The sequence below is a fragment of the Cottoperca gobio genome, chromosome 22 (assembly GCF_900634415.1).
Source record: "Cottoperca gobio chromosome 22, fCotGob3.1, whole genome shotgun sequence".
Classification (NCBI taxonomy): Eukaryota; Metazoa; Chordata; class Actinopteri; order Perciformes; family Bovichtidae; genus Cottoperca; species Cottoperca gobio.
In genome coordinates this window covers 14,476,056-14,497,974 of record NC_041376.1, presented here as the reverse complement: position 1 = coordinate 14,497,974, position 21,919 = coordinate 14,476,056, and the positions used below count along the sequence as shown (strand labels likewise).

At 42.8% G+C, this 21,919-nt stretch overlaps 1 protein-coding gene across 3 annotated transcripts in view; it reads left to right on the top strand.

Moving 5' to 3' along the window:
* Window positions 1-417: 417 nt before the first annotated feature.
* runx3 (RUNX family transcription factor 3) overlaps window positions 418-21,919 on the top strand; it is a 40,363-nt gene continuing 18,861 nt past the window's right edge. For 2 of the 3 annotated variants that reach the window (XM_029460759.1, XM_029460758.1), the window contains exons 1-4: window positions 418-471; window positions 10,357-10,598; window positions 11,368-11,524; window positions 12,832-12,936. In XM_029460759.1, the coding sequence (XP_029316619.1) occupies window positions 432-471; window positions 10,357-10,598; window positions 11,368-11,524; window positions 12,832-12,936 (544 nt within the window). In that variant the 5' untranslated portion in view covers window positions 418-431. Of the gene's footprint in view, window positions 472-9,574; window positions 10,599-11,367; window positions 11,525-12,831; window positions 12,937-21,919 lie in introns of those variants that run through there. The other variant, XM_029460760.1, reaches the window with a different exon arrangement.

Here is a 21,919-nt window from a genome sequence, read left to right as displayed (position 1 = left end):
CAAGCACAAAGGGGCATTGTCTGCTGGTGAAAATGTGGTTTACAGGCTCTGCTATAATGGCTCGGTGGTTGCTGGAAGCAATGCACACTTCCTAATATTCAACTCACATGCGATTTCATTTTCAGAAAAGACTGAGCAATGGGGCTTTGCCTTTGTGTGAGAGGGACGCCTCACAACTTATTTTCTGATCCAACAGGCACAGGCTCTCTTACCCCCTCCTCCCCTCTCTGGTGGCGCTACTATATTTGTATGGGATCTCTAGCAATGGAAGAGTGGACACAGGCTGCGTTGCCAGTCAAACGTGTTCGGGCTGTCAGACTGAAAGGCTTCCAGCGCTGCGATCTGTCTCCTCTCCTCGTCAGTAGGAGCTGTTTGATCTGACAGAGAGACTCCATTAGAGACACAGGGAAGTTCAACTGCTGGGAGGTTGGATGGCTTCAGCAGTCAGAGTAGCAGCCCAGAGAGGAAAAGGTTTGCACACGCAGTCTGGTTGCAATCTTGGTGTCTCGCTGTGTATCTATAAATGTCTCTGAGCATTACTTGTCCTTATTCTAGGTGTGTGTGTGGTTACACGTTGACGAGTGCAACATAAGAAAGCTCAACTGGGCTGACATATTTTGGGGCTCTGTTTGGCAAAGGGTGATGACGCAGTAGATAATGATATCATAAATGTGCTGAGCTGCAATGACAGAGGGAGAGCGGGAGAGAGGGAGAGAGAGAGAGATTGTTTGCTGAGGTTGTGAGAAGAGCAAATAAGATGTGCCGTCTTCTTTAACACACATCATAGTTTTCCCTCAGTCTCAGAGTGGTGATGACCTCATAAACCTGCGCCGCAGTCCAACCGAGCAGAGTAGACGCTGGTGTCAGGGCGGTGAGATGGGAGACAATGGTTTGATAAATATGCATCCACGGTTCAGCCACAGACCGTCACTACACTCCATACATTTAATGTGGCTACAGCTTCCACTAATCAGCAGGAACTCTGACAAATGACTCAATTGTACAAGATGTATTTACAAGTAATATTAGGGGATTAGTATTACACTTTCATCATCTGCTTGCACAGTGTGATAGCTGTTAAAAAGGAGCAGGGGGAGTGAGTTGATGTGGCTCCTGTGAAAGATTCGTCTCCTGATCTGTGTGTGGCAGCTGGGCTCTGGCAGGGCTCTGGCACCGGGGCTGCATGGCAGTTAAACTGTCACTGGCAGGAACTGTAAATCTTTTTGTAGAAGGTGAATGCAGCATGACAGCACCACAGGTGTGTGTGTGTGTGTGTGTGTGTGTGTGTGTGTGTGTGTGTGTGTGTGTGTGTGTGTGTGTGTCTGTGTGTGTCTGTGTCTGTGTCTGTGTCTGTGTGTGTGTGTGTGTGTGTGTGTGTGTGTGTGTGTGTCTGTGTGTGTGTCTGTGTCTGTGTGTGTGTGTGTGTGTGTGTCTGTGTGTGTGTGTGTGTGTGTGTCTGTGTGTGTGTGTGTGTCTGTGTCTGTGTGTGTGTGTGTGTGTGTGTGTGTGTGTGTGTGTCTGTGTGTCTGTGTCTGTGTGTGTGTGTGTGTGTGTCTGTGTGTCTGTGTGTGTGTGTGTGTCTGTGTGTCTGTGTGTGTGTGCGTGTGTGTGCGTGTGTGTGTGTGTATTTGTGTGTGTGTCTGTGTCTGTTTGTGTGTGTGTGTGTGTGTGTGCCTGTGTGTGTGTGTCTGTGTGTGTGTGTGTGTGTGTGTGTGTGTGTGTGTGTGTGTGTGTGTGTGTGTGTGTCTGTGTCTGTGTGTGTGTGTGTGTGTGTGTGTGTGTGTGTGTCTGTGCTCACCAGTGGCAAGTTTGTCACAAAACATTAGTTGCTTGTCTGCATGTCTTTGTCTCTCAGCCATCCTGAGAGGCAGTCTCCACATTTCTTTGAGCTGGACACATTTGGCAGAGTCAGAGTGAGTCAGGATACTCTTGTGTGTGTATGCGTGTCTGTCAGGGGTGGGGGTGCTGTCACTTTGGCAACGCAACTGCACATATTGCAGCGATTACCACAGCGGAAAAATGTTTTTCTGCAACATGCAATTACTACAGATTACAGATTGCCGTCCTTGCATCAGAAGCTCTCGCTAGAAAAAGGAGAAACACAGCGCGTTTGTGTGTGTATGTGGATTTGTGTGTGTGTCGTTACACACAAATAGACAGAGAGACAGAGAGACAAAGAAAGATGAGAAATGATTATAGCTCACACTAAAAACCACAACTGAAAAGAAATGGGAGAGTTGACGTATTTATGGGACTCATTTAGATTTTAAAGTTATACGGACATTCAGAGGGTAAATAAAGACCCTGGCAAAAAAAATACAATCTGTCCTTCAGTGAAATGAAGAAAAGTAGAGCAGGGATCATTTCGTAGGCCTTTTGTCCATCATCATCAACATTATGAAAAACATACACTGATGTCCTTGCAGTACACAACCCTAAACGCCACAAGTCATATCAGTTTTGGACTTTACATTTAGTTCCAGGTTACAAATCACCCTAAATATCAAAAAGCTTCCTTCAGATCACACTAAACAATATAGCCCAAAAGTGGTGCCCCGCAGCAAGGCAGGGCCCTATTTACAAACCCACCAGACCAAAGTGCTCCTATAATAGCACTGGGGCCTTTTGGTGAGCTTACCATCCAATGCTACTTTTAGTGGGTTTCCAAAGAATAAACAGGCCCGGGAACCACATCACAGGCTGCTGACTGTCATCGTTGGGTGAGTGTACCCGACGGATGATGTGAGGGCGGAGCGACGGCGAGTTCCCCCCTGCCTGACTCGGGTGTGGTGTGTGCCATTGAACTGCATCTGAAAGGACGGGGAGGGGGTCTGACCACGTTCAACCCCTGAACGCTGATTACAGTGAACCCATCAGCGTGTCACTTTGCCTTTCATGAATTATTTGGCTATTGTGAACAAGAAAGGATTGAGTCTGGATTTATGGCTACTAAAGACAGAGATATGTTTGATTGTGCAATTTGACGTGCACACACACTCAGTTCCCTCTAGAGCGACGGTGGAAGAAAGTAAAAGTGCCAATTCGCACAATATAACAATACCTCACAAGTTAAATGATTTGAATTCTTACTTAAACGCACAATAGTTTGTTTTCTCACAATCAAAACAAGATGAAAAGATGGGATTTGATTGAGCCATGAAGTAGCGTGGGATCATGGGAGTTTGTCATTACAGTCAGCTTCTCCCGGTTATGATTCCTTCATTGTTCGTTGTTCAGGAGGTTTTTACAGAATTATCCACAGAGGTCTCCTCCTCTCCAAAACAAACGGACCTGTGATTAAAACCAGTAAAAACACGTAATAAAGCAGTTTCACGCTACAACTCAGTGTTTTTCTGATGGACGTTCCATAAGAGTTGCCACTAACGTTTGTTCAGCTTGTTTCTCCGATAACTTTGGATCCAGATGTCGGATCACAGAAATCCTTCGTCCGGTTAAAATATATAGTTAAAAACTAACCAGATCTATAAAGCGTATCGTAAAAATTAAGCTTAAAACTCGATAAAAAGTAAATATATGACAGCTTATGGTGCACAACCACAACGCTGACGCATGCTGAAAACCATTATAATACAAAAATGTACCATAAATATTCTACCTAATTATCGGCAAAACAATCGGCACAAGTTATGTCGACAACAGGATAATAAAAGTAAATGGTAAAACGTAGTGTAACAGGAGCCCAAGTGGAGAAGAGTCATTAAATCAGTGAACATAACTGACTCCGTTATGTTAGTTACAGGCAAATATCTAAAGTTAGCTAGCATTAGCCACCATATGCTACTGGACATACCAGGCCAAGTAAGGCTGTAGCCTCAGGAGTTTCCTGAATTGAGAAAGGATCATTCTAATAATGGCGAGTTCCACTTTTCATTTGTAAGACAGAGTGTTATTTATTCTTTCAAAAATGAATGCTTTTGAGTACCATAAGTACTCATATTATACAGAATGGCCATAGTTCAGGGGGTTGAGGTGGAGCTGGTTTCGCCAAACGTATACAGTGTACCGGTAGTTTAGTCACAAGATCTGAAGGGGGTGAGATAATTGAAGGGTATGAAGGAGGAGAATACAGAATTCTTTCAGACACATTTGTATTCATTTCTTTTTTAAAGCTATTGTCTTATCTTTGCATTTTTATTAAATATTGGATATTCTTACCTTTGAGCATGGAACCGTTATTTATATTAAACCATCTGAGAATGGCTTTCTTTGGTCGAACTGCTAACAGCTCATTGATATATTTAGTAAAGGTTAACAAACAATTGGAAACCACGAGCTCAATCTTTAATAATGTAATAAAATCTGAAAAGTAACTAACAGCTAAAACTGTCAAATAAATGTAGGGGAGTAAAAAGTGCAGTATTTCCCTCTGAAATGTACTCAAGCTGAAGTATAAAGGTGCATAAAATGAAGTTAATTGTACTTAATGACTTTCTGCTTCTGCTCTAGAGGATTGGAGAACATCGCAGCGGCACCGCTACCAATCTCATCCCATAACATATTCAATATGAAATGAAGTGTCAGATAGACAAATACATGCTTGGTATGTTTGAAAATGAATGCAGTCTTTAAGAAGTCCATTTACGTTCAGCAGACAGATATAAAAATGTAGTTGGAGTCGTCCCCCAACAGCCATTATACTGCTCAATTGATTCAGAGGGCTTTTATAAGCCCTTGGCTCCACTCTGCACCTTTTATAAAATGTAATCAGAATATTAAAGATGCATGAGATGAATGTGCTGATTGTCTCCTCTGGTGACTGCTGCATTTCAACTCATCACGCTTACGTAGCAATTAGCTGCTGGCTTTGGAAATGATAAAATGAAATAAGATATGATGAGATTAGATGAGATTTATTGTCTTGATAGAAAATTTGCTTTTGAAACATACCCTATCTGATGTTAATAAAAAACTAAATAACATAGTGCATACGTACAGAACATACACAGGCCGTCACCAGTCCGCATGCACACACAGCTGGAAATGTCCCCATCCTCTTTATTATGTTTAGGATAATATATACGCTAAACGCCTTCAAGGATCTGGAGTAGGGGCCTGACACTCTCGTGAGTTACTGGATGTATAAAGGTGAATTATCTTAAACTATAGACATTTAAATAAAAAATAAAGTCCTTTAAAGAGATCAAGAGCTAAAACAAAGTTTGAATACACAAGTGCATTCCAGTCATCATTAAAACTAACACAGACAGCCCGGGTGGAGAAAAAAACAACATACAAATTTATATGAACAAAATTGTTCAATGTGTTTCCTATTTTCTTGTCTGAACATCAAAATGGACAAAAATGACCGCCAATCGTGATGTGCTGACACATTATGTAATCAAAATTTGAGAGAATCAGCCATCAGAGCGGCGAGAGCCCAAAACCCAAACAGTCTGTACCCACTCACTGTTGTTTAAAGGTTTCTCCATATACTTGTGTATATAAACACTCCAACGCTAGAATATGATTTGGCTTTGAGGGGACTGGCACAAATGGCTTTGGTGACTTACATCATGCTTGGATGTCTAATCACAGACACTCTTGTCATATCAAGCAGAAAAAGTCCATTTCATAGCAAAGCTACGTCTCCAGAAAAAAAAAAACGAGGAGGGAAGGGTAAACAAGACCGGCGTTCCACAGCCACCGCAGAATTCATCATTCATACAAAAAAATACCCCGAGCCCCAAAGTAGAGCTAATTTAATCCGAGAGGAATAAAACTCCATTTCATAGAAGTCGTCCATTCAGAACACTCATATTTCCACTGAGCAGAAACCCCCGGCTGAAATTTGAGCAGACACTTTTCGGAAGGAATGCATTCGGTGGGTTGAGGGCCAAAGCTTGCCCTGTAATTTGTGAATGTACAGAAATGTGTGACCGCCACAGCTCCTCTAAAGATAGAAATCTTTGTCTTATGTCATCGCCTAACCTCAAACTATTTCTAATTGCCCCCATAGCCCCCTTTTCAAATGAATAGCTACCAAAGGCTTATGTGTGCATGTCTGAAAATAGCCCGGGAGTTTACACAAGCTAATAGATCATATTCAGTAAAAAAAAAGAAAAACTTTAAATGGGATCTCCACGTATGTGACACTGTCTCCATCTTCAAAGTGACTTATAAGTGGCGCTGAAAGCCATGTGGGTGGCATTTAGAGTCAGGTATAAGTTTACACAGCCCAACCACTTTCACTGGATTCTCTGCTAATGGGGATCATACTCATATTAGTCTTTACAATGTGACTCATTACACATAAAACCCAAAGTAAATGGGGTTTCCTTTGGTTTTATACACAGAAGAGGAAGTGCTTCTCTGTAAGGACTCCAAGGAAGCATTAGTTAAGCTTCATTTTGAACATTTTCTTCCGATCCCATTTAGATTTGTTCGTCTTCATGGTGGTTTTATATTTTCTAATAACAGGGAAGCAGTTTTTGTTATGAGCCTTTATTATGATTAAGGTCAGGAATAAAGGGATAAAGGCAGCCTCTCAGTCCCAAGTGTTCACAGAGCAACCGTCAGTAAACAATGATGTGATGCTTTGATTTATATCTAAAGGATCTATTTTCTTTCTAACCTTCATCGGTAAGAATCCTATATGCTGAGGCCCATTTGAGGTGCGTCCGGGGTTTCACATATCCTCCACGAGTTATATCTTGATTTCAGGCTCAACCCTCCCGGATCATTAAAAATCGTTCAGGGGCACGGTGGGCTCCGTCCTCAATGCCTGTGCGGCTGAAATTGTAGAAACTGCATGTTAAAATGTGGAGGTATAAATATGACAGGCGCCCGCAGCACACCTTACAGCTGTGGAGGGTATAGCTGGGGCGTGTGGTCACGTATTAATAATGAACTCGGGCAGGAGGACGACTAAAATATCACCGCCATTGTCATTGTCCCAGTCGAGCTGGACTCAAAATAGAGGCGGCATGATAGGTGATCTGATCAGAGGTGATTTCTTTGCTGTTCGGACTGTAAAGATTTAACTGCTGCTGTTATGTGGAGGGATTTGGGTGTGATTTGGGTCAAAACACCAACATTTAGGCACATTAGGCAAAGGTCCATGAAGTCTTTCCCTGGGAGTGTTGTCACACTGGACTCACAATGGCTTCATTATGAGAATTCTTGGTATCATTTCTAGTGAGTAATATAGTACGCTCTTTTTTTTATTATTATTTTTTTTTAATGTGTCACCCCACCCCACTGAAACACTGTCCTAGATCACAAAATAACAAGCAACCGCAAACAAGGAGTGTCAGAGTGTTATACGTGTGTATAGGTTAATATTTCTGTGACCCCAAAAGAGCCACAAAAAAAAATAAAAAAATTGAAATGAAGATGAAAATACAAAAAAAGACTAAATGTGATGTTGTCAGTAGATTTGGTTTCTAGAAGTAATGTTTAGAAACACTTACTCAGAGAAGACAAGTCCATTTTAATTGGTTTAATCATTTCTTTTATACTTTTCCTATGTTAGTGTTAGTGCATGCAGCATTGACACATCACTGATAGTGTGAGCTTTGATGCCACATAACCAGCTAATTGTGAGGAAAAAAAGCTTTAAAACTGGCGTTACTTGGACGCTTTCATTTTTTTTTTTTACTTTTGAAATCTTCCCTCTGTATCTCTCTCTCTCTTTCTCCAACTTTGATTTAGTGCAATGGGGAGAAATTAAGAGAAAATGTCAAGCCACTCCGATGACTCCTCACGCCACTTAACTGCACTTCATTTATTCTCAAGCAAGTAAACAACTTAAAAACCGCCACACGCACGCGGAGGCGCGCGCACACGAGAATAAATTGGGATGTTATTAAAATGAAACAGATTTATTGGGTGAGTTTTAAAATGCGCCTCAAGAAAAATCCACATAATTTGTTAAATAAATATTTTACTGTCAGTTTTCCTGTTTGCATTTATTAATTTAAAACAGTTATTTTATTATGTTTTTGGGGTCATTTCTATTATTTTTTAACAAAACTGTAAGGAATTTCTAAATGAATTTCTCCACCAATCATATCGCAAAATCTATTACAATAATGTTAACTATCCTAATCAATAATTAACTCAGTCAGTGCACACTACACCCGACATGATAAACCTTTGAATAGTGTTTAAAGTGATGTTTGATAATCTGCATTATACATTTACAGTAAAAGACACAAAACAACGCACTAATGCATTTTCTAAATGTTGTATTTATAGATGGAAATGTTCACTCTAATCCATTACGTGGCTTCAGTGCGCAGTTATTAAACGAATAAATGTCAGTACTTTTATAATAATTGAATTTCTCAACGATAACAAAGATTACTGTGATTCAGGCTAAAACTGAAATGTAGATGTGAAAAGAAATGTCACCCGTGCTTCTTTTGACGACGTGAACATCTCACAAGTGGAGTTCGTTTCACTGATTAGACTTGAATTAATTCAGATGTCCGACTATCTCAGAGCTCAGATAAAAGTTTAATTTTCTCTGCACATGTGAAATGTCTGCCTCAGACTGTCTGAGCTGACAGCGATTGAAAAGGCAAATGCGCCAACTAGTGTCAGAAGGTAGAATGGCGGAGGGTTTGCAGGGTGTGCCGTCATTTGATGAAACCCTCAACATTTTAGGTTTCTAATGAGTTCAGCCTCTGGCACACACGCGCGCGCGCGCGCACACACGCACACACACACACACACACACACTTATTACTCTGTTGTGTTTTTTGATGTGGAAGAAACACAGTTGCCTGTTTGCTTTAATTATCTCTATTAATTCAGTTCAGTCAATTAAAGTGATACGGATCTGTCTTATACCCATAATTTCACTTTATGAAAATGTAATTTATCTACCTGGGGAGGAGGTGCGAAGCCACCATACATTATAGCTTTTTTATGTTTTTAATGAATAAATGACAGTAAAACCACAGGCCTCTGCTGTCTAAATCCCCTTTTAGATAAATTACAGACGGCTCAAGTTAAAATAGGCCAGAGAAGGTGCTGTGAAAAACCAGTGTGACAGGGATGCAGATGTTTTAGTTTATATATTATTTCATAAATTAAAGTGACTCCATGTAAGACTGATAATTCCTAACAACACAGAGGTTGCGTTGCACTAAACCAGAATCCCTTATTTTTCACGTTTAAATCCATCACATTCAATAGCTTACACATTTACAGAGTTTCTTCATCTAATGCCAATGGTGCTTATGTTACTGGCTATAATTTAAAACGTCCAAATAATTCATTTTGTTCATGCAGTTCTGTAAAAAAACAAAAAAACACGTGCCCTTCTTTTAACTCTCCTAATTCCTGTCTGCATCGCGTTTACGTCTCTCTATATGCTGTATAAAAACACAAGCAGCAGAGAGAAAAGCACAGATATGTATCAATAATTCAGCTCGTGTGTGACAACAGTGCAGGGCTGGAGAAGGAGCAGCGGAGAGTTTGATTGGTCTGGTGAAAGCCCAACCCAGCAGATTCATTGGTGGAAATCATCCCCACACTCCCAACCACTAAACACTAAAATGACTCGGGTAAAATAATATCGCGGCACTCTGCACTCCGTTCAGCCTCACGTCTCCTTCTCAGGCTCTATAACCCTGCGCTAAAGGATAACTTTAAGGGGAATTCAGCTGGAGCGACGGAGCAGCTCCTCTTGTACCAGAATAACGTTGTCTTTTTGAGGAAGGGAGAACCAACGAGGATAAAGTTTGCAAGAACTTTTACGCAAGAAAAGGACACTGATGTGCTGCAGTAGTGACTGTAGATATTCGGCTTTGAGACATTTAGTTTTGCGTTTGGAGTCTGGTGAAATCTGAAGAGGCAGTTTAAAAACTTAAACCGAGAAAGCCAGTCAGCTGGATTGCCTAACTTTCTGCATTGCGGCTGGATTACTTTACAGATTGTCACTGATCGGCAATCATTTATCCGTTGACTCATTTGAGATTTCAAAGTGAGAGCTCAAGTAGTTTGTGCTGTTGATATATTGTGTACACGCGGCTGAAACTGTCGGTCCATCAAGTGGTTGACAGATAAGAGCCGATAAGTTCAGCACTGTGAGAAACTTTGTTTGTACGGTTTTTCTGCTGAAGTTAGGAAAAACCGCGCAACCCTGATGTTCCTCAGGCTGACACATCATGTGCTGATGATCTAGCACACAGTCATCACGGTTTATTGTTAATGTTAAGGTAGCGAGGCTCTCTTCACTCAGTGCGCTCTCGCCTCCATCATTTGCGCTCACACAGAGGACTCCTGAGACCGTCGGCGTCTGGAGGAAAAATAAATAAAAACCTGCTCTTCTAAAACAAACCCAGTCAGGTGGCACTGACCCAACTGTTGTGATGCATATTCCCGTAGAGCCGCCTACCACCAGACGGTTCACGCCGCCCTCCACGTCCTTCCCCTGCAGTAAGCTTGGAGACGGCAACGGGGCCATGGCCACCCCGGGGCCCCTGAGGTCAAGATCGGACTCCAGGAACGTGGTGGACGTCCTGGCGGACCATGCCGGAGAGCTGGTCCGCACCGACAGTCCCAACTTCCTCTGCTCCGTCCTCCCGTCTCACTGGAGGTGCAACAAGACGCTCCCCGTGGCTTTCAAGGCAAGACACATGGCTTCTAATTTTACTTTATTATAGTCGTATTTTAACTCACTGTGGGTTTCTAACTGTGGGAAGTGCATGAGAAAATACGTATTACAAAATTGATTTAAGACCAACCAGATACGTTTAAGGAAGTAACTTTATTGCATTTATTTATAAATAAATGGGCTCTGGAAGCTGTGCTTATTGTTTTCTGCATTTTGCATTTGTGTAAAATAATAAATTATTAAAAAATATGGCTAAGCTCTGCTTTTATTGGCTTCAAACGGCTCCATCCAGAATAATAACATCTTTAATCTGGCCAGAAAATATTATAGATGATAGGTCTGAAATTAGGTTACAAGAAGACCAAAGCAAATAGATTATGAACTCAATTTTTTCAATTATTATTATTTTCTGTGGGCCTATTATATATGATTTTGATGGTTTAGAGGTAATTATTTGTGGCTTTTGTCAATATTAAGCCTTAAATTGTGTAAATCAGGTATTTCGATCAGATCATATGAGAACACAAGGAAAATAAATTACAATGATAAATAGATGATGAAACGAATGTTTAAAATATTATCTAGATTTAAATGGCATTTGTCTACCTTGGAAGATTAATAACATATCCCAGCTACATTATTCATGTAATGTTTTATTGTCAACATGCTGCTGAAATTGTGAAGATATTCCTGCTTAATATTATGGGAGTTGGATGCGGTTTTTCGCGCGCACTGCATTTGGTTTGATGGCCCAGAGTGACCGGCCGCTTTCTCCGGTGCAGGTCGTGGCTCTCGGTGATGTCCCCGACGGGACTCTGGTTACCGTGATGGCCGGGAACGACGAGAACTACTCGGCCGAGCTGAGGAACGCCTCCGCCGTGATGAAGAACCAGGTTGCCCGCTTTAACGACCTGCGCTTTGTGGGCAGGAGCGGACGAGGTGAGCTGAAATTAACACACACACACACACACACACACACACACACACACACACACACACACACACACACACACACACACACACACACACACATAGAGACTGATTTCAATGCCAATTGCAACATTTGGAAACGCGCTTATATTATAATGGATCATATTTCTGGGTCGAAATGGAGAACGACTGACAGCATATTCATATTTTTTATTAAATGTGAAATAAAAATGTGAATGTCACTAGATATGTTGCACAGACGTACACCTAAGAAACGCTTACTCCTTTAAATATAGCTTTTGAAATATTTTTCTGATCTCTGTTGTCTATTACAAAGATAAAAAGTGCAGATCTGGCATCATTTAAGAGGCGAGTGCCCACACCAACTGACGTCCGCAGGTGTCATCCGAAACATCTGGCCTGCGTCATGGTGAACAATTGCGATGTGACTGCAATTTTCTTAATCCAGGGGAATATAAATAATTATCCACGTGGTGTCAATCTGAGGGATGAATGAAAAACCACCTCGCAATTAATGTCCTGGGACGATTTGTCAAACAATCCCCGCCACAAAAAAGCCTATAGCCTTTAATTGCTGTAATATAAAAATAATAATTCACAAGTTAACATGGGATGTTGTGGTTAAAGAAATCTATTTTTTTAGGTTTAAATAATAAAATGTCCTGAAATAAAAACGGTTTTAGAAGTCTGATGGTTCACAAAAAATAACCTCGAGAGGATGAATTTCTCTCAGTCCCCTCAGAGCCTCTTCTGACAGTTTATATTTCCTTTTTAATGTTAAAATAGCTGTGATAGGATTAATGGGAAATGGGTCCCGCTTTCAAATTAAACAGGTGGCCTATAATATTTATTTCTGTAGTCAATTAGGCCTACCCAACCCGAGGATTCTTTTTTTTTTGTCTTTCCTCCCACGCAGTCTCTTTTTTAACAAGAGCCGCCTTTCTCAGAGCCGGGGACGTGCAGCGGACCCTCTGATGCAGATGGGAGCAAGATACTGCCTTGTTGAACAATAAACTATCGCTATAAAGCCTTTCGGACAATCTGGAACAGATTGTCTCAATAATCTAAATCATACCCGCAGTCAAGCCATCAAAAGAGGTGGTCCTGCTTTTTGAGAACATCCTTAATTCAAAGGCTGCAGCGGGATAAAAACCGGTGATGATTTGAAGTTGAACAAGCAATGTATTGTTGCACATAAAAGAGAGCAAAACATAGTTTACAGATACTTAGAAAGGGCCGTTTATAAATGGCACGTCTCCCATAAATCTCATGGGAATATTGTTACTGTGCTGCAGGGAAGAGCTTCACACTGACCATCACCGTGTTCACCGGACCGCCACAAGTGGCCACCTACCACCGCGCCATCAAAGTCACCGTGGATGGACCCCGAGAACCGCGCAGTGAGTACACCCCCCCCCCCCCCCCTCTCACACACACACACACACACACACACACACACACACACACACACACACACACACACACACACACACACACACACACACACACACACACACACACACACACGCTACTATTGTTGTTACTAAAAAAGCATTGTGGTGTGATGTGAACGCTGCAGAGCCACCCAGTTAGAAGCAGCTATTGCTGGTTCTGAAAGTGTGGGGGGGGTGTCTCTACATGCTAAAAGAACTGTATGAGTCATGTGCAGATGATATATGGAAATCAAACACTGTGAACATGTCTGATAGTGTCAAATTGAGGAGGTAAAACAATTTTTTCACACGATCACATGTGCCAACATTTGGTTTCCACTAAATATATTTTTGGGTTAAGATTTGGTTTTGGGGTTAAGATTAGAATTAAGACAAGGTTAAGGTTGGGGTTAGGCATGTAGCGGTTATGGTAAGCATTCAGAGAATGAATGTAGGGCAGAACATTGTCCTCACAAGTGTAGTAGTGCAGGTTTGTGTGTGTGTGTATGTGTGTGTGTGTGTGTGTGTGTGTGTGTGTGTGTGTGTGTGTTTGTATGTGTGTGTGTGTGTGTGTGTGTGTAGCAAGGGCACAGGGATGGGCCCAGTCAGAGGAAACTGTAAAGCATATTAGGCATAACCCAAGACCACTAAGAGGAGCTGAGTGAGTCTCCAAGCCGCAGGTGGCTCAGCTCAGTCGATCTCTCTCCCTCCCTCTCTCCCTCCCTCCCTCCCTCCTGCTCCTCACCCCTACCTTCCCCAGTTGCTGGTCAGAGGGGTCGTACCTGACCGACCACATAAGTGGCTCGTTGATTTAACACAGGGCAGCCTCTGGCCACTGTTAGGCCTGGCAGGAAGGCCCAGCGTGCTAAAGCTGTTAGCGCCACCGTTCAGCCGCAGCTACATTCTCATGTGGTTTAATGTTCCTGCTGTGAGGGATGGTGGAGAGTTGTCGTACTTCTACATGAGTCAGGGGCTACGTGCATGCATTTTTCTTCATGAGCTCAAAGTGGGATAGACGAGATGGGTAGGATTTCACAATCTCCCTATGGAGGGGTCGCGTTTATACTGGTTCTTGAGGGTTTTTTTGAGAGGTCTCTGAACGTGTGGATAGCTGGGGCTTGTGCTCATGTCTGGGGAGGGGGATATTTAGGACAGGGTGGATTTAGCCCAGGCAAAATGGACCACAGCAGAGGAAGAGAGAGTGGTAGCAAGTGCCACATGAGGGGGGATATGGCTGGCAGGGAGGGAGCTGAGGGGCACAGAGAGAGGGGCATCAACTGGACGCTATTTGTAGAGGTATTAAAGAGAACAGTGACAGCAAAGGGGGGAGATAATTATAAACACTGTATGTGTGTGTGTGTGTGTGTGTGTGTGTGTGTGTGTGTGTGTGTGTGTGTGTGTGTATATGGTTTCAATTTGATCGCCTTTTGTTAAAAGAAAAAAAAAAAGCTTAACGTGTGTGTCTGTGCATAAATGTATTCTCATGTGCATCTGCGAGTGTCAGTTTAAAATAACTGCGTACATTAAGGTTGTCTCCTGTCTGTCTGTCAACATGTTACGGCTCCAGCTGAGGCGTCAGAGTGGCCGTGCTACTTTTACACTGGCGCTGGCTGCTATAAAGTGACACTGTTTAATATAGGGCAGGAGGAATTTAGGGCTCCATTAAACTCTGTTACACGGTGCTGAGAGGGAATTCGTAGGATGACAGAAAATAAACGTAATAATCAAAAACGTAATTCAATATGTACTAAGAAGAACCTCCTTCAGCTTAACCTCATGGAAACAGAGATGTTTTGATTTGTGCAACTGTTAAGATGGCTGAAAGACTGAGTCAAAGCTTATCTGAAATATGAATAATACATCCAGCTACTCTGCACTGAAAACAGATAGACACACAGTTAATAGAATAAGCATTTTAAATCGCAGCACATTTATATTGTTCATTATGTTGGTTTGAACTGAATGTCAGATCTGAGATGAGTTTCCAGACCAACTCAGTGTATTGAAGGACTCAAAATAGAAATCACTTGCTAGATGAGATAAAGGCCCTCTCATATTTAAACAAGAAGCACATTCTAAGAGTATAATATCAGTCATGTTCTGGCGCAGCCAAAGTGCGGGCAAACACACACTACCATTCAGACATTATTAGGGCCATAAAAATAATCAGATTCCTCTGTAACCACAAGGCACCACATTATATTGGCTGTACAGCGTTAGAGCCAAAGCAGAGGGGCACTTTTGCCAATACATAAAACTAATAACATTTTTTCATTACAAATCTTATCCTCAGAGACTGTTATATATTCCAAGGCTGCTTTGATCGCAGTTTCTTTTTATTTTACATCAGCAATGCCACACAATATGTCCTGTGCAACTCAACTTTATCATTCATGGAGTGCAGACAACCTGAAGCCAGACTTGGCCACGCTGTGCTCACCTGTCCGCAGGTTGGCAGGCCGGGCCTTACAGGCTGTTTATGTAGGGCTTGCATTTGCATGGCTGCCAGCCGAGCCGCGGCAGGAGTTGGCACAGAGGGAGGAGGTTTTATTAATGTTTACTGATCCAGTCGGAAGAACCTGACGGACAGGACTGCAGCGGAGGCTAGCCCGTGGCAATGTAACAACAGCCTTCTGAAAACACATGATACATCAGATAGATACACAAATATGTGCACCTATGTATTTATCTAAATGGCTTTAAAAAAAACATACTGCTTTCTGTTCCTGAGCAGAAAGTAGGCTAAATGTTCATCTAATTATTTTTGTCTCCCTCACTGCTGATTTCCTCATCACACATCCGGCATTTGTCATCCCCCCCTCCCCCCCCTCTGCCTGTCATACTATATTATCAAACTTCTGTTAAAGCCAAACTGGAAGCACAACTGTTGCCACTCTCCCTCTGCGTGTGTGTGTGTGTGTGTGTGTGTGTGTGTGTGTGTGTGTGTGTGTGTGTGTGTGTGTGTTCTGCAGCTTTAACAACACACCACATCCAACAACGAGAAAGAGAGAGAGAGAGAGAGAGAGAGAGAGAGAGAGAGAGAGAGAGAGAGAGAGAGAGAGAGAGAGAGAGAGAGAGACAGAGAGAGAGAGAGAGAGAGCACGCTGAGCTTAAAAGACAGAAAAAGAAAAAGCAGATGACTTAAGTGTCGAAAGCCTCCCTGTTTGTCGCTGTTATCAGATGCCTCACCACTACCGCTCACACACTTAGTGCACACAGCAGAGTTATTCTCACCAATTAATCCCACACTGTATTTTTGGTGCTCTTCTCACTCCCTCACTTACATATGACATCAGCTGCTGCTTATTTACCCACAATGACGCAGGAGCTTTTTGTATTTCCGTATCTCTTGACCTGAATCAGTGCCAGGGAAGTAAAGATGAACGCACCGCAGGTCAGGCTGGGCCAGAGAGATCAAAAAGGGTCAGAAATATTTTGAGTTTGCGAAATGATGTACAGAAATAATTTTCATAATGTGGGGGCGTGTGTCTTCTGATTAAAAAAGAAGAAGCCTGAAAGTATTTTAATGTGTGAAGAAAGTCAAGTTTGTGAATGCGTAGAAAAACATTTGTACAAAGAGATTTAATTTACAGATAGGTAGATCGTAAATACATTTGTTCATGAATGATTTCGAAACAGAAGTAAGGAAAAAAGTATTTGTCAATATCTGGGGACAGACTATAATCTGCTATCTGTGTGAAAATCCACACTAAAAGCTTAAGTCTGCGTGTCTGACGCTGAAAATGAAAGGAAGAATTTTACAGATGAATCTGAATGGGCAGTCAAAGAGCAATGTTTCTTTAACCAAGTTAAAATTAACTCGATTGTCCTGGCAGATCAGCAACTGATTCTTTTTCTGAAAATCTTTTTTTCTGAAACATTTTTCTTCCTTTTAGGCCCTTTTTGTTCCTACCCAGAAGTCTGATGATTGAGAAAGTTAAAGACACAGAAAGGATAGCGGTTTGTTAAATGTTGAAGATGTGGAAGCCTGTTGTAGTGAGGTCAGAATGGCTTGAGACTTGGACATGAACACACTCTAACACAAGTATACAGTGAACATCCAATACCTGCTTACATTCGGACAGAGCTCACACACCTTCCCACCCACGGGCCCACACATCCACCCAAATCAAGTGCTGTCGTGTTTTGTTGCCTCTATTTACTCGGCTGGGTGTGTTCGCACAGCTCCAGGAGGAGAATGGCGGGCGTAGAGGGGTTAGTCGTGGGCGGCGGGGGGTGCATGTTGGAGTTGGCGGCTTGATTCTATTTGCATTTGGCACACAGACTGTACAAAGTATGCAAATAGACAAACAATGACATTTGCTGTGTTATTTTTCCCTGTGATATTGCAGTCTCTCTGTAAAGTAAACAAAAAAGATGTTGTTGCGTATGCATTTGCGTGTGCGGGTGCTCGGCTCATACACCTGCCAGGTGCATCCATCTCTTTAAGTCGGCCCCTACGGGCCACGCCCATGCTCCACAAATCACATGAAAGGCTCACACTCGATGCGAATTGCTCTCTCAAAGGCAACTTTGATGTTTGAAAATGGAGACGGGTGTCTTTGAAAGAAAGGCCTACAGGTGTATCAGTGCCAGGGGAGGGGAAAAACAGTGGCATGTCTGATGCTGGGTGCTTTCCTGACTGCTAAGGGCTGGCCATAACTCCTAGATGTATAACTTGGAGACAAAGTGGCCTATGCATGCACACAATCACACACCCACACACACACACAAAAATAAATAGCAGTTAATCTCTACAACCAAACTCATGACCACTTAATTTATAACTTGGTCGAGAAGATAGTCTGCCTTGATACCACTGACAGACAGATGGGGGCAGATAAAGAGAAGGTTTTACGTCTTTTCCAGAGAAATTGCAGTCTGTGGCGTCTGCAGTGACTGTAGCCCGAAAACCGCGATCTTCGTTCTCCCTGGGGTCACTCCAGACGAGTCATACTTGGCCTCAGTGATTAGAAGCAGAGCAAATATTGGACAACTGATAAATCCACTGGAATGCAGCAGTGCGTATTGAATAGTCTTGGACTGATTTCAGAGGAACGTCACCACATTCTGAGGTCTGAGGCTTGTGATGGGTGGTGGATGAGGACAGCTTCCTCCAGTATTCATGCAAGATGTCTACATATTTGAGACAAACCGGCCACACTCCTTTGTTAATTATTTTGTGAGGCATCTTTATGTCTTTTTTAAGTTAGATATGAAGGAATGCAGGAGTGTTACTCTCAGAGTCATTAAAGCGTGATTAGACAGACATGAAAGCATCTGTAATAAAACATTGTGTTGGGGGATGGTAAATAAAGGACTGAGATGGAAGCTCTTTGACCACTGTTGCCACCTTAACCACATCTAGAAGCTTTGAGGCCAACTCCCTTTGTGGGCCACACACACACACACACACACACACACACACACACACACACACACACCCCGTTGGTAATCCTACTTAGGTTTTTGTACTAAGGCTTTCATGTGAAAGCAGAGCTAATTAGTCTATTACTGGCACTTTTCTTCTCTTCTCCCCTTGCTGCCTCTGTTTACTCTTCGGCATGTTGCTGCAGCGTCAATGCGTCTGCTAAATCAGGAAAAAAGAAAAAGATTGTTGAATATTTGAAAACAGCACAATGTCCCCTCCTCGGGCCAGTTGATGACTGCTGGAGACACTCACAATAGCCTCAAAGCGAAATGCCCTTTCTTTTTTCCACTAAGACATAAAAAGATGTCCCCCCCTGTATGTGCTGTTGCCGATGGAAGAGCAGGGCCTACCAGGAATTTAAGCTTCAGAATTATCTACAGAGGCCCCAGACAGTGCTTCTAATTCACTGCGATGATGCAAGGAGAAGGCGTTTTCTCAGAATCACCGAAAAACTCTCCCCCCACTCCCCTCGAAACTCACCAGCCAAGCGTCTTTCCTGTTTACCTACCTATGAAGGGAAGTAAAATGCCCACTCTGTGTGTGCTCACTCTTCCTTATTTACACTGACCCATACAGGAGGGAGCCATTACGACCTTTCAGCCGTAATTCAATAAAAGTTCCGTTCTGTATTTAGAAAAATAAATGGCCCATGAGTGGAGGAATATTTTCTCCCCGGCTGCATTATGACAATAAACCGTTTTCTGTGTTTGGGGCAGTGGGAATGGGTGGCGGGGGGGCTGTGTGTGGGAAGAAGGCACCTGCTGGTTACTGGAAAAGACGGCGTGTACCACCACCCTGCGGTTTTGATATTTATTTCTTCAGGCCTTAATGGTTAGGAACAGTGAGCAAATAATAGGTGTAGCGACATCTTTCTTTTGCTTCCAGGAGCGGAGAAAGTTCTAATCCTCTGGGTAAACACAGAGGCCTTGGAAACATCACAGAAAAGAAGAGGTCAATCTTTTAAAACCTTAACACTACTGCAGCAGTCCTCTAACATGACAAGCTCAGAGAAAGTACTGAAAGTGAACACAATAACGGAAAATTCACACATTTGACATTTCACACATTTACTTACCTGGAATATCAAATCTCATTCTGTGTAACTGAGTGCGTGTTTAGGGCCAAATGCACGCACACGTGTGTGAGCTAGTATACACAAAGGTGTGAAAGTGAAGACGTTTGACACATTTGCTGGCGTTGCATTGATGTATGTGACAACGGCAGCTTGCCTTCCTTTCCCACAGCCTTGCGAGGCCCCCACCTTTCCCCGGCACCTCGCTGCTTCGAACAACCTGACTACCACGTACACGCAAACATGTACTCACACACACAGAGGCGCACAACAAACCCTATTCAGCATTACAGCTAAAATAACACACTCAAAGCAGCTTATTGCTTTAATATGATGTGTCACCAGAGCCAAATAGGCCTCCTGTGCTCGAACAAGGCCAGAGCAGCAGAGGCAGCACAGGGAAATCTACAAAGTCTGCAGGCAAGCAGCCAAAAGGCCTGAAAAACAGTCATATCAACCCCAACACGCCTCAACTTCCGAGTAGAAGACAGTTACACAGGCGTATACACACACACACACACACACACACACACACACACACACACACACACACACACACACACACACACACACACACACACACACACACACAGAATGGAGGGACAAAAGAGGGATGATTGCTCTCAATGTGCTACGGGCCTTGTTGTATTGTTATAGAATCCGGGTGCGTTGAGCTTTATTTTGGCACCCCTTCATTCTCTTTGCCTGCCTCAACCTGCCTCGCTGTAAGGCTGTCGTTGTGTGGCACTGCTTCTGTTCCACATACACACGCTCAGAGCTTTATCCTCTTATCAGAGAAGGAAGGCTGCACTCTTTGCTCAAACAGTCTCATGTAGCAACTTCCGCTGTGAGCAGCTTGTTTTCAGACCTGCGAGGGGGATTTTCACACTGCTGATCCCCGGAGAGAGACTGATGCATCTGCCTGAGGGACCCGACGATCCCCCAGCTGTGGTCAGAGAGGGCCGAACTACTGATAAATGCGTGCCAAAACTTTTGCTGACCTGCTCCTTAAAGCTTAGATGGAAATAAAGTTTCCACAAAATCCCATTTGCCACTGTATTCAGTGCTGCCTTGTTTATGACACAGACTCAGGAAATAAACAGTATGTGCATTTAATCCATGGTAATGATATAGTCGTAAAACCTTAATGCATTCATTTTGATACCAGAGTGTTATGTAAATGAGCGTAAAGAAGTGTAATGTCTGTGTGTGGCTAGCATCGACTCATTTAGGCCCAGACGAGACAGCCACAATCACCAGCCAAGGGTGAAACCCACATCCTTCAGGGTCAGCCTCAAAACAAGAACTTTCATTCGTCCCACTTTAAATACCCAAACTGTGTGATTGGTGGCCTTGAGAAACGTGGTGTCAAACACTCTTCTGCAGAGATGCTTTTTGAGCTAAGCTACGGTGCCTGTAATAGAACGAAAAGGGAAGTACAAGACAGAGTGACGGAAAGAAGCAGGGTAGGAACGAAAACGTTGGGGGTTCAGGTCTGCTAGCGAGGAGGAAGAGGAAGACAGGTGTACAAGTCTTTGCTCAACAGATGTTGAAACATCCCCAGTGTCTGTTGAGGGCAAACGGAAGTTTGCTTGCAGGCAAGTAGGCCTCGCTGCAACATATGTTCAACTGTCGCCCCACATCGTGGGGATTCAAAGCTTAGATAAGGAGGCTGCTCTTGTGCTCACATCTTTTCAACACCAAACTTTCAACACATAAATCATGGGATTACCCAAGACAAACGCTAGATGCAGTTTTAAGTTGTGGTACTATTGATTTGACTCATCAAAACTACAAAAACGGTCATTTAAACGTGTTTTAACCTACAGGAAGCTGCTATCACAGTAGCCTTCATATTGGACTCTCAATAGCTTCTTACACTGCCCAGACATTTCTGCATGTAACACTATAACATACTTACATAGACTTTACAGTCCAGACATAGTTTTCAGTGTTAAGTGAGATCCTTTACTCCAAATCAATTCTAGTATGTTATCAGGGGCCTATCAAGTCCATTTATATGTTGAATACAAATATTTACACTTCAAATATATTCAGAGCAGACTTGGGCCGTGGCCAAGGCACGTATTGCCCTTTGCCGTCCAGATAGAGTTTCACTTTGCCCCTGAAAAAGCGCCCAGCCCTTTACTAAAAAGAGCTTGTGTTTAATGTGTCTCCCTTTGGACAGGAACATATGTTTCTTTCTTTCAATGGAGAGACAGAGACAGACAGAGAGAAAGAGAGGAGAAGTAGAGAAAAAGTGGGGGATGAAGGAAGGAAACGGGTCGGATTGGGTGAACATTCAGCTGTGGCGTCTGTGTTTAAGGCCTGGCTGTCACCTTACTGAGCAAACACTGTCTCTGTGTTGAGCTGATATGGGCTTTGTGGAGGGAAGGCTTGGCACCATTCGGTGGAGTTTGCTGTTCATGTGGTACTGTTTTAGAGCA